The sequence below is a fragment of the Rattus norvegicus genome, chromosome 17 (assembly GCF_036323735.1).
Source record: "Rattus norvegicus strain BN/NHsdMcwi chromosome 17, GRCr8, whole genome shotgun sequence".
NCBI lineage: Eukaryota > Metazoa > Chordata > Mammalia > Rodentia > Muridae > Rattus > Rattus norvegicus.
In genome coordinates, this window is record NC_086035.1 from 26,706,010 (window position 1) to 26,723,934 (window position 17,925).

Sequence of the window (17,925 nt, forward strand, 5' to 3'; positions counted from 1 at the left end):
TAGTTAGTGTGTTTGGAGAGCATGCAAACAACATAGGAAAAGAGGCTTTGACCGGAAAGTGGGAGCTTCCAAGATGTTAGTTTTCTTTGCCACTAATTACCTAAGGAACCCCAGATAAGTGATGGGCCCTCAAGCCCTGACATTTGCTTACAGAAGTGTTCCCTTCCGGCACTAACATTCTAGACTTCTGTAGGTCTCGAGTGCCAACATTTATCAAATCCCATGGGGGTGATTTTTAACAATGTAGGTGAATTATACCAGCTTCTCACTTAGAACACATCAGCAAAAATAGAAACACTTATTTCCATTCAAACTCTTACTGTGAGGTAAGAAACTCAAAGTTGTAGCTACGGCAGGCAGAAGGGAAATGAATATATTTGAAGAATCGTCCAGCTGAACCCTGTTTATAAAAGCCAATGCACAAAAATCACCCCTGTGTAGTACCAAGAAATCCTTGTCTTGGTGGCCCCACTGGCCACACCCAGCTGAGGAATATCCTTCCCCTGACTGGTGTGGTTGTGGTTGGCTCTAATAATGGAAGGAGCGGCTGGCCCGTCAGGCTCTCTGAAAGGATCTCAGGCTGTGATATCCAATTCTGGCAGAGTTAGCTGGAGAATGCATGCCCTCTTTAGAGTTAGGATTTGTTACTGATATCATTCTTCAAGACATTCTTTAATTGTTAGAGATTGTTTTGTTTATTTCTGTTGTGGCTTGGTTACTGCTAAGAAACTAAAACCTGCCCCAGCCCTGAAACCCAGAGCTGAGACTCCAGGTTCTCTCAATGGAAAGAATAACAAAACCCACACAAGTATAATTGACTTGTACCACAAAGAGCACATAGAAGTGTGTGTGTGTGTGTGTGTGTGTGTGTGTGTGTAAGTCTGTATGTGGTGTGTGAGAATGTGGTGTTTGTGTGTTGATATGTGAGAGTATCTGTGTATGTGTACGCTGTATGGTGTGTGAAAGAGTGTGTGTAAAAATCTGTGTGAGTGTGTGTGAGTCTGTGGGTGTGAGTGTGTGTGTAGTGTGTGTAAGTCTGTGTGTGTGAGTGTATGTAAGTGAGTGTGTATGTAAGTCTGTGGGGGTGTTATATGTGGTGTGTGAGTTTGTGTGTGTAAGTCTGTATTGTAGTACATGAGTGTGTGCTAAGTCTGTGTCTGTGTAAGTTTGTGGTGTGTGTGTGTGTGTGTATGTGTGTGTGTGTGTGAGAGAGAGAGAGAGACAGAGACAGAGACAGAGAGAGACAGAGAGGGAGAGGAGAGAGTTGGAACCACCATTCAGGAGTCAAGCTAAGACAAGACCAGGCATACAGATTTACTTTTACCAGAAATTTCGAAATAGTCAAGTGTAGAGCAGGTTTCAGTACACACTCTTCAAAAAGCCTCTCCCCCAGACTGAAACATCACTGGTCAACCACGAGCTCAAGAGAACAAAGCAGGAAAAACTCCCTAGATCATTATTTGGCCACTTACCAAGGATATCTGACAGCATCGGTGTATTGGGCCTAAGTTCAAGACCGACATCTAGCCTCTAGCCGTGCTTGGAAAATAACCCTGGAGAAAAACATAATGTAAAGAAGCAATGTTACATACATTTCTTAACTACTTGCAATTCTCTTAATGTTCATACGCAAATTTAAGCCCTAGAAGAGACTGGAGCATTAGCCAGGCTATGATAATTTTGTGGCTACTTGGCATATCTATACAAAGTTATACAGAAAAGTAACTTGAAATAGAACTGTATCTCCCACTAGGGATGCAGGATTTATTGAGACATGGTTCTAGCCACACACAAGTTCAGAACCAAGTATAAGTACATGGGCCCTTGTGCTGGCTAGGTTTATGTCTACTTGACACAAGCAAAAATCACCTGAGAGGAGAGAGCCCAGGGTGAGAAAATGCCTCCATAAGATTGTGCAGTAGGCAAGCCCTCAGAGTTAGCATTTTCTTAGTGATTGATGGAGAAGGGTCCAGCCACCATGGATGGTTCCAACCCTGGGCTGAGCAAGCCAGTAAGCAGCATCCCTCCATGGCCTCTGCATCAGCTCCTTCCTCCAGGTACCTGCCCTGTGTGAATTCCTGTCCTGACTTCCTTTGGTGGTGAGCAGTGCTGTGGAAGTGTAAGCTGAATAAACCCTTTCCTCTTGGTAAGGTTCCTCTTGAAACCTTGGTAGTGGTGTTTTATAACAGCAATAGTAACCTTCATTTTGAAGGAGAAAAGGGCTGTTGAGGGGTTTCTGGAAGGTTCTACCTCACCACCTACCTGTTGAAGGGTTATATTACTGTGAAGAGGCACCAAGACCAAAGCAACTGTTATAAAGTTAAACATTTAATCAGGCTGGTTTGCAGCTTCAGAATTTCAGTCCATTATCATCATGGTGGGAAGCATGGTATGTGCTGGAGGAGCAGAGGGTTCTACATCTTGGTATATGGTCAGCAAAAGGAGCCTGTGTCTTCTACACTGAACATAGGAGCTTGAACACACGAGACCTCAAAGCCCACCCCCATTGTGCCACACTTCCTCCAAGGTCACACATCCTATTAATGCCACTCCCCACAGGCCAAGCATTTAAACAAATGAGTCTGTGGAGGCCATTCCTATTCAAGTCACCACACCACTTGAGTGGAGACAGTGAAACTTATGGCAGCAGTGATGTTCTCATACTCTGCCAGTGTCCTTCTTCTCAGCGTACATTCTCATACATCAAGATATACTGAGTTTGTTTTGAAGAGAAAAAAAAAGGAAGGTCCCTGTTTGTTTTTCACAAGGTGAGGGGTGGTACAACAGCTGCATGTGCCTGCAATCCTAGCACTTGGGTGGTGGGGGGCAGAAAAATTAGGAGTTCAAGGTCATCCTACACAGTGATGGTCAGCATAGACCAGCAGTTCTCAGCCTGTGGGTCTTGAACCCTTTGACAAATCTCTGTCTCTGAAAGTATTTACATTACAATCCATCACTGTAGCAAAATAACAGTTATGAAGTAGTTATGAAAATAATTCTATCATTGGGGGTCACCACAACATGAGGAACTGTATTAAAGGGTGACCACATTAGGAAGGTTAAGAACATCTGGCATAGGCTATAAGACCCTTGAAGTGGAAACCTAAGGGTTCTTTGGAAAAATCAGTTGTGTTAGATGGTGCTTTACTGGGGCAAACACATGAAGACATGTTTTCTTGAAGCAGACACAGGTGAAAGGATGTTCTGCTAAAGCAAGCATGTGAAAAGACACATGATGAAAGATTCTTCTATCAGGGCTCTCATGTATGCATGTATTGGTCGGCCTTACATTGCTTAGTTGAGCTCCATTTATTAGGATGCCATAGAGAGAATTACACCAAAAAACTTCTGGTGGTGTGCTGTGGCTTCTTGCCACTTTCGTGGGCTCAGGCTGAGTGTCAGGGTATGTCAGCTGAGACAAACTTCCAAGCTGAGGCAAGACTCATGGAGGACATGTGATGTTTGGAGAGAGTATAAATAGGGCCCAACGAACAGTGATGGAGCTGAGCTTGGCTTGCTGGTAGAGCTAGCTGTGCAATGCTTGTTGGTCTCCAGTCTTCGCTGATCTTTACTTAGTTGAGAAAGGCACAGCCAAGAACTTCTCCTGGGTTCCTCCTAATCTGAATCCATCCTGCTTACTTGTGCTGATTTGGCTGAGTCCTGCTAGGTCATGCCACTGCTAATGCTATCCTGACGCTACTGAACTGAATGGCTGCTGTATCCGTAAGGTGCTTTCAAGTAGAGAGAGCTGCCCCTGCTAACCTGTGAACTGAACTGCTGACTTCCTGACAACGCAGATGGGATTTGCTCCAAAGAACCATTTCTAAACAGGTCCATTTCCCCCAAATCCTTTCTTTTCCATTACCTCTGGTGGATGGTGGGATAGAAGGGAGGTTAAAGCATTAAAGAATCATCATTAACAGTAGTCTCAGAAAAATTAAAGTCACAGACTCTTGTTGAAAAAAAGGGATAGGATTGCTGGCAAGATGGCTTACTCAGTAAAGTGCTTGTTATGTGAGTCTAAGGACTTCCAAGTTAAAAACAACAACAAAAACCCCAACAGTGCAGCTGGGAGTGCCTATAACTCCAGTACTGAGGAAGCAGGAGAATTAGTGAGCTCCAGGTTCTGTGAGAGACACTTGCTTCCACTCCTAATGACCTGAATTCAAGTCACAGCATAGAAGGAGAAAAATGACTCTCACGAGCTGTACTCTGACCTTCACATGCATACTGAGGCAAGCATGTACCCACACACATACACACAGACAAAAGAAAAGGAAAAATGATGATGATGATGGTGGTGGTGGTGGTGGTGGTGGTGGTGGTGATGATGATGATGATGATGATGATGATGATGATGATGATAGAGTATAATTAAGGATGACTCAACAGTTACCTCTGGCCTCCTCTGCCCATGCACTCACATGTACATATACGCATAACCTCCATACACAATAATAAATAAATAACAAAAAAGATGTCCTTTATTTTTCAATTTGATATATATTTTATTGATACTCTGAATTAATTTCATATCATACACCCCAACCCTACACATCTCCCCATCCCTTCATATCACCCTTCACTTTTCCTCTGTCTCAGTTAGGGTTCTACTGCTATGAAGCTTTACACTATTACCAAGGCAACTCTTCAAAAGGGCAAGATTTGATCAGGGCTGGCTTACAGGTTCAGAGGTTCAGTCCATTATTATCAGGGCAGGAGCATGGCAGCGTCCAGGCAGATGTGGTGCAGGAGCTGCTGAGGGTTCTACCTATTCATCTGAAGGCAAACCCAAAAGACTGGCTTCCAGACAGCTAGGACAAGTGTCTTAAAGCCAACACCCACAGTGACACACCTCCTCCAACAAGGCCATACCTCCAAAGAATGCCACTCCCTGGGCCAAGCATATTCACTCCCCCAAAATAAGATTTGATGATGATGATGATGATGATGATGATGATGATGATGATGATGATGATGATGATGATGATGATAAAAGACCTTGTCATGGACAGTGCTGTGACACACTATTTTCTTTTGTTCCCACATCTTTACTTGCAAATGTTCACTGCAATGAGTCTGGTTCCAGGCCTCTGGCTTCTGCTGCACTATCTATATTGGATCCTCAGGGGGACTCCTCCTAATAGCCCGTTGTTGCCCTGCCTGTTCTCGGGCTTTGAATCTGCATGACCAGCCCTTTCACATACTCCAGCAGATCATAAGTAGGGTAGATGATGGAGCGGACCAACTCACAGCCCCAGATCTGGATTGAGAGGTAGCTGAGTTGGTCAGCCTGCCAGCTCTCCTATACCATCATAAGAGCAAGCTCTCCAGCACTGGCCCCTGCTGGCTCACCCAGTGCCACAACCAACAGTTGGCAGGGCCAGTTCTCCAGCTCTCAAGTCCTCAGGGCCAGCTCTCCCACCTGTCAGAGGCAGCACCTGCACCACCAACACCCTGGCTTAATCAGCCAATGCTGCACCCAGTGAGGGGCAGGGATAGCTCTTCCTCTCTCATGTCCTTGGGGACAGCTCTCCCACCTGTCACAGGTGGCAAAGGGCGGGGGGATCTCTCCCTTACCCAAGCTACCCCAGGGCAGACTAGGGGCAGGGCCAGCTCTCCTGCACTCCTGCCCTTGGAGATGGCTTTCCTGCTCTCTACCTTCAGGGTCCCCAGGTATGGGATGGCGCCAGTTCAGCCCAGTGCCTAAGATAGCAGTCCAGATCAGGGACATCTGCATGGTCTTTGGTGGTAACATGGGCCTGAGACATCAACACAAAACCCAGCTGCCATAGGGCCATTTACCCAGACATGGTCCCTGGCAGCAGACCATGGACCCAGACCAGACATGACCCATGGAGGCAGCCTGGGTCCAGGACCTCACCATGGCTTCCCACAGCTGCCTGTTCCTCAGTGCCATCGAGTCTCCAGCTCCACTTTTCTCCACAGTGCATGAGCTCCTCAGCTTCCCTTTCTCTTTCCACTGTGTGCTCTCTTCCTGTCTCTTTATCACACATTTGTCCGTTGTGACACCTGCAGTAGGTGCTTGAGTATCTTTCTTTCAGCCTCCCCCTGGCTGGTGTGGCTGAGGCACAGGCTTGGGTGTGTTTCTTTTGGCCAGTGCAAGATGGACCACAGCAAGTGCCTTAATCTAATATTTATAAAGAGATTAATGTTTTATTCCTATTTAATCAGTATACAATAAAATTGACTTTGGGACTGGTGAGATAACTCAGCATGTAAGAGTGTTTGCCGCCAAACCTGACAACCTGAGTTCAATCTTTATAACCCGCACAGTAGAAAGTATTGACTTTTTCAAGTTGTCCCATGACCTCCACACAGGTGTCATGGCATGCACACACACACACACCACACACACACACACACACACACACACACAGAGAGAGAGAGAGAGAGAGAGAGAGAGAGAGAGAGAGAGAGAGAGAGAGACTCTTAAAAAATAAGTGACATTTTGGGGTATAGACTTCTAGGAATCAGAATGCTGACTCATCAAGATTCAGAACCAGACAATCCCAAGAGAACCATGACCTCCTAGGCAGTCTGGACTATGCAGTAAGATCCTTAAAACAATGACAACCAAGATTTAGAACCATCCAGCATCCCCAGTGCCCCATCTGTCCTCCATGGCAGTCATCACCTCCCCCACATTGAACCTCGGGCAACCACCGATCTACTCCTACAAGTCCATGTCACGTAAGAGAAATTACACAAAACGTGGTCTTTTGGGGTTGCTTCTTTTACTTAACACTGTACATTCGAAAGCAACACATGTTGTTACACGAATCAGTGACTTGGTCCCTTCCTTGCGGAATGGTACCCTGGCTGATGACTACACCATTCTATTGATACATCCGCAGTTGGGAAGATATCTGGGTATTTCCTGTTGTAGAATGATTTTGAATCAATGTGCTACCAACATTCACATATAAATTTTATATGAAAGGAAGTTCCCTGGTCTCTTGGCTAAAAACCTAGGCATGGCTTTGCCAGACTGGAAGGTTTATTGGTTTCCCTCCTTTTTTCTGCGTGGTGGGTTTTAAACTAAGGAAGTGATGATGCTACCAGTGTCGTTCTGCAAGCCAGTAAAGTATCCTTAAAAACAAAGCACTCTCAGGTGCCATAGCACTCATGCGGGGGCTAAAAGACAGTTTGCAGGGATATATTCTTTCCTTCTAATAGAATTTTAAGAATCAACTCCAAGGAACCCTTGGTAGTTGTTGGCATTCTGTTTTAAACAAATTTGTTTAGCTTTTACTTTATAAAGTTTGCCACTATACAAACATTTTTAAATATAGAATAAAATTTGTGAGTTATTTAATGAGTCTTGATCTCAAGATTATGATTGAAAAATCTCCTTTCTACTGAAAAATTATAAAACAAGCTCTCGCCATAAGATGACGTGTCCAATTATTTTATTATTGCTTTATTGGGTTTCAATGTTGATTTGCCTGGAAGAAATTTTTTTTAATTAATTAATTAATTTCATGTATGTGAGTACACTGTCCCTCTCTTCAGATACACCAGAAGAGGGCATCAGATCCCCATTACAGATGGTTGTGAGCCACCATGTGATTGCTGGGAATTGAACTCAGGACCTCTGGAAGAGCAGTCAGTGCTCTTAACCACTGAGCCATCTCTCCAGCCCTGCCTGAAAGAACTTAAGATGAGGCTAAAATTAAAAGAATTTGAAAATGGCACATGAAAATCCTAAACGAGAATGAACTAACTTTTACATTTATTTATTGCATACGTGTGGATGCACAGGTAGCATGCTATTCTTGCGATCAGAAGACGACTTTCTAAGTAAGAATCAGTTCCTGTACCACATGAGTTCTAGATAGAGGCAGGTTAATGGATTTGACAGAAAGTACCCTCACCCACAGCAGCATCTCACTAGCCCCATTTAATAAACTTTTTAAAAGTCGTTTTATTCAATTATTTTTGTTTGTTGTGGAAACAGGGTCTTGCTATCTCTGGCTGATCTGAAACCACCCACTATGTAGCCCCAGTTGGCCACAAACCTGTGTCAATCCTCCTGTCTCTGCTTCGGATCACAGGCATGAGGCCTAGTTGGTAGCTGTTATTTAAATTTAGATTTCTTCTTGTTTGTTTGACTCATAGGTTGGTTTTACAGAGCTGGGCGTTGCTGCTGTGTAGTTTATATATTCAATATTTGTGATTCTTTCCCCCCAGGCAGATCTTGAACTCATTTTTTAAATTTTTGAATCTATTTATTGTATATATGTGTGCTTAGTTCAGTGATAGAGTTCACCTAGGTTCCATTCCCAGCCCCGGGGACAGGAGTCGGGTGTTGCTTCTCAGTAAAATGTGGTATCAATGTCATTTCCTGACCTAGAATTTCAGAATATAAATTCAAACAGCATGGTTTGATTTTGGACAATTAAACTGGATCCTGATATCACATACCCGCCTCAAAAACGAGTTGGAAGGAAAGAGCTTACTCCTTTAAAGTTGTCCTCTGACCTCTACGCGAAAATGACACGTGGGCCGAGCCAGTCATGACCACACCCCATCCACACCTACACACATATTCACAATAAGTAAATTTTTTAAAAAATTTAAGTGAGTTTAAGATCTTCCTGGGTCTCAGACAAAATAAAAACATAACAAGTTTTTTTTTTTAAGATTTATTTATTATGTATAAGTACATTGTAGCTGTCTTCAGACACACCAGAAGAGGGCATTGGATCCCATTACAGATGGTTGTGAGCCACCATGTGGTTGCTGGGATTTGAACTCAGGACCTCTGGGAGAGCAGTCAGTGCTCTTAACTGCTGAGTCATCTCTCCAGCTGCCACAAGTTTTTTTTTTCTTTTTTTTTTCCCCTGGAGCTGGGGACTGAACCCAGGGCCTTGTGCTTGCTAGGGAAGCACTCTACCACTGAGCTAAATCCCCAACCCCCACAAGTTTTGTATATATGAACTACACAGCCGTGGTTCTCAATCTTCCTAATGCTGCAACCCTTTACCACCCTCAAATATAAAATTACTTTCATTGCTACTTCAAAACGGTTACTCTGCTAGTGCTATAAATCATAATGTAAATACCTGGGTTTTCCCAGTGACCCCTGGGAAAGGGACATTTGACCCCCAAAGGTACCAAGACCCATAAGTGGAGAACTGCTGCTATACAGTAAATCAAAGACAGCAAAAAGAAGAGAGTATGAGAAAAAAGAAACATACAAGGAACTGATGATCTGAAACTTGAACACTAAACTTTATTCCAATTTTATTTAAGCAAGGCTAAAACCAAGGTTTAATGGCTCTTATAGTTTCCCCTTAGGCAAAAAGTCTGGATTCTGGCAATATTTGACAACATGATATTATAGTACACTTAATACAGGTTAAACATCCCTAATCCAAAATTTCCAACCCACTAGTTAAGTCTTTGCAGATATGCTCAAACCTGAAAGACCTTGAAATTTAAATGCTTCTGGTCCTAAACATTTCAGAGCAGGGACTCGGGCTACATCCACATAACCTGTGGGTGGCTGGACTGTCAAGGTAGCTTCCGCTGTCCTTAAGCAACCTTGGAAGCTGGCACAGCAAACCGTTAGCAAGCATTACTAGCAAGTGGTAAGGATGTCACTGGTGGTTCTGTGAGACAAAAAGGACAATATAATCACAGACCACATAAGACAGTGGTTCTCAACCTGTGGATCCGGACCCCTGTGAGGGTTAAATGACCCTTTCACAGGTGTCACCTAAGACTATCAGAAAAATGAAGAAATTTACACTATAATTCATAACAACAGCAAAATTGCAGTTATGAATTAATAACAAAATTTTACAGTTGGGGTCACCACAACCTGAGGAACTGTATTACAGAGTCACAGTGTTAGGAAGGTTGAGAGCCATTGACATAGGGCAAAGCCCCATCCAACTTCGTGGTGTAGATCTGTCCTCCATCAGGAGGGCTCTTCACTGGTCTCCTTCCTAAGTTTCCCATCCTCCTTCTCACGGCTCTCCCCGTCACATAACCTCTAAAAACCCTCCAACCAACTCTTAGCACACCTCAGTAGAGCCAGAGCTCAGTGAGGAGCCATATTGTCCCATCAACAACTTCTCTGGTCAACATCATTTCAGGTTAACAGGCCACATAGGAACTGCTGAGCTGCCATTTTGAATCATTGACAACAATAATGCTGAAGAAAAAAATCATTAAGTTATAATGTTAAAATAATCTGTTTCTAGCTTGTTTCAGACATTTTACCTTCTGTAGTGGCAGCAGGGGTGAACAAGTAGACATGTTACTTCCCTTCTTGCCATAACAATGAGAACCTGTCAAGAACCTGACAAGAAGCAACTTAAAGGGGGAAAGCTTCCTATTGGCTCGCAGTTTGATGGGCTCACAGTTTGATGGGCTCACAGTTTGATGGGCTCACAGTTTGATGGGCTCACAGTTTGATGGGCTCACAGTTTGATGGGCTCACAGTTTGATGGGCTCACAGTTCGAAACAATAAAGTCCTTCACAGTGGGGAAGGCCTGGCATCAGGAGTATGAGGCACCTGGTCATAGTCCAAAATCAGAAAGCATCTGTAAACCGGAAATGGAGCCAGACAGGGAAACCGCAAAGTCCAGTACTAGTAGTCTATTTCTTCCAGCAAGACTCCACCCCCTAAGGATGCCACAATGTTCCATAGCAACACCACCAGCTGAGGACTAAACACTCAAATACAAGAGCCAACCCAATGTGGGGAGTGGGGTATATTTCAAAAACTGTGTCATCACACACACTTCTCTACTGGCAAGGAGAGTTTCCAAGTTCTTTCCAGAGGATATTCCAGCTCTACAGCTGGTAACATCTGGTACCCAGGGAAAAGGATGTCCCTATTCACAGAGATCACTAACTGATTCATGACCCCAGCATGAATCTGTCTGGGCTATTCCATTAACCACCCCACATCTCTCCTGATTACGGGCTTGGGAGAAAGGGATGGGAATGAAAGGTTATTTCGGTAACTCCAAACCTGGTCCCTTTTCTTTGATTACAATTAGGTCAGTATGAGACACCAAATGAATGTCTATGCAGTGTCTCTCAACCTACCTAACGCTGTGATCCTTTAATACTGTTCCTCATGTTGTGGTGACCCACACCCCCCCAAGATAAAATTACTTTTTTAAATTATTTTATTGGATATTTTTTATTTACATTTCAAATGTTATTCACTTTCCCAGTAAAATTACATTTGTTGCTACTTCATAAGTGTAATTTTGCTACTGCTAGGAATCATAATGTAAATATCTGTGTTTTGCAATGGTCTTAGGTAACCCCTGTGAAAGGGTCATTTGACCCCTAAATGGGTTGCGACCTACAGGTTGAGAACCACTGCTATGGAATGCCAGGGCTCTATATGTTTTGGAGAAAGGAGCAGAGAAGATAACAGTCATCAGATTCTACAACCCTGGCAGAAGGAAGAAAATTAGAAGCTTATTTAGATACCAAAATCACAGGACTGGGGAAAACTCCAGCATCCATGCCGAATAGCTCTTCATGATAGATGGGGCACTGTGGTCCAAGGAAGTTAAGTCATTTTCCTGACATCATCAACAGGTTCAGAGCACAGTCAAAAACCCAAAGTTACCTGCAGGAGTAATTATTTCAACCAGAGGCCACCAAACTACTGGTATGCTCTTCCTTTAAACTTTAAATTGCTTGCTAAAAAGATCTTTGAATTATGCTATCTTACTGTTATGAGCCTTCATTTCTGATTTCTATTCAAGGCAAAATGACTTGTAACAGCATATTGCTATACCACAGATCAGGGCTTTCCTGAAGCAAGCTCTCCCTGGCAGTAGATGGTAATTAGCACGGAGCCCCACAACTGGACAGTGGGCAGGGATTGAGAGATTGGAACATGTGGTCCTAAATGGACGTCTGTACCTCGCCCCTCCCCTCGAGGCTCAGGGATCTATGTGGAAGAGGAGGTGGGAAAACTGTGAGAACCAGAACTGATGGATGACTCCAAGAAAACGGTGGAGACACATCTGATGCACACATGAACTCACAGAGCACGTGCATAAGCCAGACAAAATCTCAGCACAGAGAAGGAAATTCCACCCCTAACCAAGAAACTGCAATTGACAGCACTAGGAGAAAGAAAGTCAGTTTAATGTTCCGAGTGACACTGGGCAAATCATCCCAGGGTAGGCTGCCTGATCATAATAGGCTAACGCAAAACAGATTGTGTGTGTGTGTGTGTGTGTGTGTGTGTGTGTGTGTGTGTGTGTGTGCGCGCGTGTGTGTGTGCTTCTTTGGGTGCTGTTTGTTTTGGTTGTTTTTCAAGAGAGAGAATGATTATGAAATTGGGGGAGTATATGGGAGGAGTTGGGGAGGAGAAAGACTATCGCCAAAATATAGTGTATGGAAATAATTTTAATGAATAAATAAAAGAAAAAGATTTGGGGCTGGAGAGATGGTTCACCATTAAGAGTACCTCCTGCTTTTCTGACAACCTGAGTTCAGTTCCCAATACCCATACTAGGTGGCTCACGACTGCCTATGAACCCAGTTCCAGGGGATCCAGTGCCCTATTTTGGCCTCCAAGGACACAAACATGCAACTGTCATATACTTACACACACGTACATGCACACTCACATGCACACTCACATGCGCACACACATGCACACGCACATGCACACACATGCGCACACACACATGCACACGCACATGCACACACATGCGCACACACATGCACATGCACATGCACACACATGCACACACATGCACACACACATGCACACACATGCACACACATGCACACACATGCACACACATGCACACACATGCACACACATGCACACGCACATGCACACGCACATGCACACACACATGCACACACACACACACACACTGATCTGCCAACATGGAACTATGGCTGCATCCATTAGGTGGACTCTGAACTTCCCAGACCCCCACGGTCCTCAGGCATTCCCAGCACATCATGCCTGTTGGCTTCCCCTTCCCCACGACTCTGCATCTCCATGAGCTTTCATGGTTGGATTGAGATAGCTGATAGAAAACATCGACTCCAATCAGAAACATGGCTCCTTTGCTTTTTTAACTCCAGCAACTCACAGCATCTGCTGCATGATTGGCACTTAAGGCACACTGACTGTTTTAAATGAGTGTTAAGTTGAATGGATTATTGTCATAATCTATTTTATGTTGCTTTAACAGAATACTACAGACGGGCCACTTTACAAGCCATATGGGTTTCAGCAGCTCGTATCCTCGAAGGCTAAGAAATCCATTATCAAGGTACCAGTTTCTGCTAAGGGTCTCTTTGCTGACTCCTGTGTGCATACCAAATCCAGAAAGTACAACATATGAACCTCAAATCTTCCTTTTCTCAGAAAGCCACCAATGTCACCATGGGGCTTATCCTCATGACCTCATCTAACCATAATTGTTGGAGAGGCTATTTTCAAAAGCCATCAACGCGCTAACAGGAGAATTCATTTCCAGAGCTTAAACTTTTGGAAGAGGCACAATCCACACAACAAAACAGAGCTTTTCAACAGATACCAATGAGAAGGCTCACAATCTTTCTTTGGCTCAGTTTTGGTCACTGGTCTGTTTGGGTCATTAGCAGTTTCCATATAAACTATCTAGAAGCCTGTCTGTCTCTGATCTGAATGAGATTATTTAAAAATTCATATATTTGCGTGCTTAGCCATGAAGAAGTGGCACTATTTGAAGGGGTTAGAAGGAGTAGGAGGTATGGCCTTGTTGGAGAAGATGCAGCCTTGGAGGAAGTGCGTCACAGGATGTGGGGTTTATATCAGAACCAGACTTTCTCTCTACCTACAGATCAGGATGTAGGTCTCAGCTACTGCCCCAGCACCATGTGTGCCCCCATGCTTCCTGCCGGGATGGTAATAGACTAAGTCTCTGAGACCGGAGTCAAGCCCCCAGTTAAATGCCTTCCTGTTTAAGAGTTGCCTTGGTCACGGTGTCTCTTCACGCCAATAGAACGAAGACTAATCCACTCTCAGCCTCCAAGAATCTCAGCTTAGCAAAGGTCCACCCTAGTCACAGTTCATTCTCCTGTGCTCCTGGTTATACCAGAGCCTTACAATTCCTCTGAGGTACCAAAGGGCTAACATTTCTTTCTAATAAGAGCCCCATATTTTTAACTCTGCCAACTCTTGCTTCTAAGACAGGCAACATACAGAATTCCTTAGCAGTGTAGAAGGAACTCCACTTGGCTTGGGCTATATAATTATCCCTTTCCTGGCAATGTACCTAGCAACTGAGTACCCTCCTACCTTCACCAAGCTGCCCATATTCTACACTCTGAAAAATGGAATACATTTCTCTTTCCTTGTAATCATCAACAGTTTTTATAAAAATGTATTCTAGAACATGTCAGACACAGAAATGAGGGCAACAATCTGGCCTAGACTGGTTTGAGATGCATATACAATAAAGCAAACTCTGTCTTCTGAGTGGACTTTCAGAGAAAGATTCCCATATATCACCTTATGCATATCACAACTAGGCATGCATCTGATTAAGGTCAGATGCACTATGGGAAAGGTCACTCACAGTAGAGAAAAGCTTACATAATCCAAGTCTGTTGACCATAACAGAAAGCCATCCATGCCACACTCATAGCAGTCAAATCCCTCCTCCTCCTAAATATCAGAAAGGAAGCCCTATGCAATAACCCAGGGTCCTTGTGCACTCTGAAATCCAGGGATCTGCTGCTCTCTTCAGCAGTGGCTCAGGGATCACATAAATATAATGTCCTTGCTACTTTGCAATCCATGTGTGCTTCCCCAATGCTTTGAATAAGAGGCGAAGAATCTAGAAACACCTGATGCAGACCATGACTACCAGAAACACTTCTGCTGTGCCATTCTTTAAGCTAGCAAGGAACACCCTGGATGTTTTGTCCCTTTCTCTCATCTCCTGCCTGACTGTATTTCCTCTGATCAGAACCTTCCACTGGTTTTCAGACTTAAAAAAAAACTGTTTGATGATTTCACAGCTCTGTTCACAAACATTTTAGAGTCCAGCATGGATTGTTTGGCAGCTTGTAACAAATACCCTAGGTCAGAGAGGTTTTTACTTTTCCTTTGATGGTGTGTGTTATGAATGATGTGATATGTGTCCCACCATTTAAAGATATATATCAACGTTTACTAGAAATGTCAAATATGTCGCTTCTAGAGCAAGTGTCAAGAGGAGCGTAGCTACCAGACACTGAGCTTTCCTGCCTGATGCTCAAGCTTCATACTCAAGCCTGCTGAAAACGTAAGTCAGCTCTAAACTGCACACACTTCTACAGTGTACCCAGCCTGGGTGTCTAAAGTGAGACGCCACTGGCAGGTGAGATAAGAGAAAACAACAGCAACAGCAGCAACAGCAGCAACAGCAGCAACAACAACCCTGCTAGTCTTATTAAAATAGCAGTTGCAAATAAAGTTGAACTGTCTTTGAAAGTTGGACTTCCCTGGACATCTGCCCTTCTGCGTGTACTGACGCTGCCAAACACCCAGAACCGAAGTATAAATTGTGTGTTGCTTAATCTGCAAAATCTGCTCATGGAGCGTAAAGTACAGAGTGGAGAGGCGGGGGCTGACTAAAGCTCAAATGTGGAATCCTTACCACGGACGGAAAAATGTGAAGAAAACAGAGAGATGCGATCAACTTCGACCGGCCTGAAGATAAAAACAGAGAGAGAGAAGCAAGCGATGGGGGAAGTAGATGGAGCTGGCGGCTGCCTTGAGCTCAGAAATGAACAAGAATTAATGTTGCATCCTGACCTCCCTTAATCTCATCCTACAGTCTGTCCCCAAAACACCCACTCTCTTCAGGACTCTTGTCCTTATGCCCTGCTGGATGAAAATTCTGAGGCTATGATGTAAAGAAGGCATACAAAATGATAAAATAAAAAAAAAAGAGGGAAGTGCTTTATGAAGTAAAGAACAATGACAGTGAATGCACTGGCATCAGAATGAACTGTGGAGAATGGATATTACAATCCCATTTGCAAAAAGAAAGAAAAAAAAAAAAAACCATCAACAATGAAGGCCAGAAGGCATCCTGGCTTTCTCATTCCCGCCCCTGCCTTGTATCCTGAAGGAAATAAAGGACCATTGAGAACCACACCCTTCAGAACTATTGCACTCAGATGAGTACCAAGCTGCTGCTGGACTGACCCCCCCTCAAAAAAAGTGGGGGGCATTAGGAGATGCGTGGGAGAAAAGCCAAACTTCCCCACCATGGGCTGCGTCAATGACGGGCTTAAAAAACAAAACTATTTCCGGGAGCTACCCTAGCAAAACAAGCAGACACCTTCAGAGGCACGTAGTCAACACCCGTGACGGTGACATTCTCCTACCACATTCGTTTACCATATGTCATTTTTATGGTGCGATCCGCCCGCTGAACCAGGTCACACAGGTTAGCAAGCTGCCCTATCCCTGCCGTCTCTGAAGTCTGTCTTACTCAGTGGGTGTGCCCCTCGTCCTCTCTCCCTGTCTATTTTCTGACTGATCTATTACATAATATCCTCTAGTGCCTTTCCTCAGAAATGTTTAGTCAGTCAAGTACAGTCCCTGTGCTCTGCATCCAAGGCCATCTGCAAGCTGCCTACATTCACTAGTTCCGTCCTGTCTCCTCCTTCTGCACATACTCGGAAATCCTCTTGTCTTACTCCATTAGGCTCAACTGCTGTGACCAAATAGCTGAGTCTAGTGACTTTGTACAAGGCAGGGGAGGGAAGGAGAGGTATTTTGTCTCACCATTCTGGAGCCAAATTACGCTACTGTATCTGGTTAGGAGTGAGTCATTCTACATTGTAACAAGGTAAAAGGTATCATGAACATGTCCCAAAGTGGTTGCAGGCTTTAAGCCAACCTGCTCTTATACCAACCAACTCAGTCCCTCCAAACTGGCCTACCCCCAAAGAAAAGATATGTGTTCTCCCAAGTGTGACGACACTAAGGTCCTAGTTTCTACCCTCTAGCTGCACCTCTTGGAGGTTCCGTCCCATCAACACTACTGCCATGCCCAGCCTCTACCACATGAACCTTTGTGAGACGACCTGAATCCAAACCACGGCATGCCTCAAGCGGTTTACGGCTCCTTCCCAAGTATTTCTTGAGTCTCCTACCTTAATGGCTCTGGCAGTGCGAGTCCTGTGCTCTGGGCCCCTGTTAAAGTTTCCTTCTTTTAGGGTAGAGAGCCTAACTCGGGGCACAGGAATGCCACCATCCCAATGGGGAGAGCAAGGCACTTCCCTCAATGAGTTCTGAGCTTTCTCTTGACTTACCTCATGCTTGCTTCAAGCACTTGTGACAAAGCTTTAATTTGCTTCACACGTCAGGCAAACAAGTATACTCTTATGCACCCTAGGTAGTCCATAAATGGCTCTTTGAATATTTGAGATAAAATTGGGCTTAACTTCAAGGGTAAAATTTATGTGTTAAATTTTAGGACCTCTCAAATTAGTTTTACAGAATCAAAGAATATTAATATGAGAGAGAGAGAGAGAGAGAGACAGAGACAGAGACAGAGAGACAGAGAGAGACAGAGAGAGAGAGAGAATAGTTCTCCACTGTACAGATAGAGGCCTGGACAAATTATACAAAATTAGAACAACAAAACAACCAAAACAAGCAAACACCGAGAACAAGCCTCCATATGCAGTGCTAAGACCTAATATTAAAATGCTGATTTCAGGATATCTCTCGAGAAAATGCTCATGTTTCTTAGCAAAACATGAGAAGGTCCCAGAGCTTAGTCTGCAGATGTGAAGACTGCCTAGAACTCCTAACAGCTCCAGCATGGCATGCATGTATGTCTAAAGCTATTGTCCTTGGTAAGCAGGGAATAGTCCACGGAGATCCTTGGTCTTGAACTCATAGA

The 17,925-nt window shown here is 44.1% G+C and overlaps 1 protein-coding gene across 3 annotated transcripts in view; it reads right to left on the bottom strand.

Moving 5' to 3' along the window:
- Positions 1-17,925, bottom strand: part of Bmp6 (bone morphogenetic protein 6) — a 261,855-nt gene that overhangs the window by 182,306 nt on the left and 61,624 nt on the right. For all 3 annotated transcript variants that reach the window (XM_063276108.1, XM_063276107.1, XM_063276110.1), the window contains one exon: positions 1,473-1,553. In XM_063276108.1, the coding sequence (XP_063132178.1) occupies positions 1,473-1,491 (19 nt within the window). In that variant the 5' untranslated portion in view covers positions 1,492-1,553. The remainder of the gene's footprint in view (positions 1-1,472; positions 1,554-17,925) is intronic.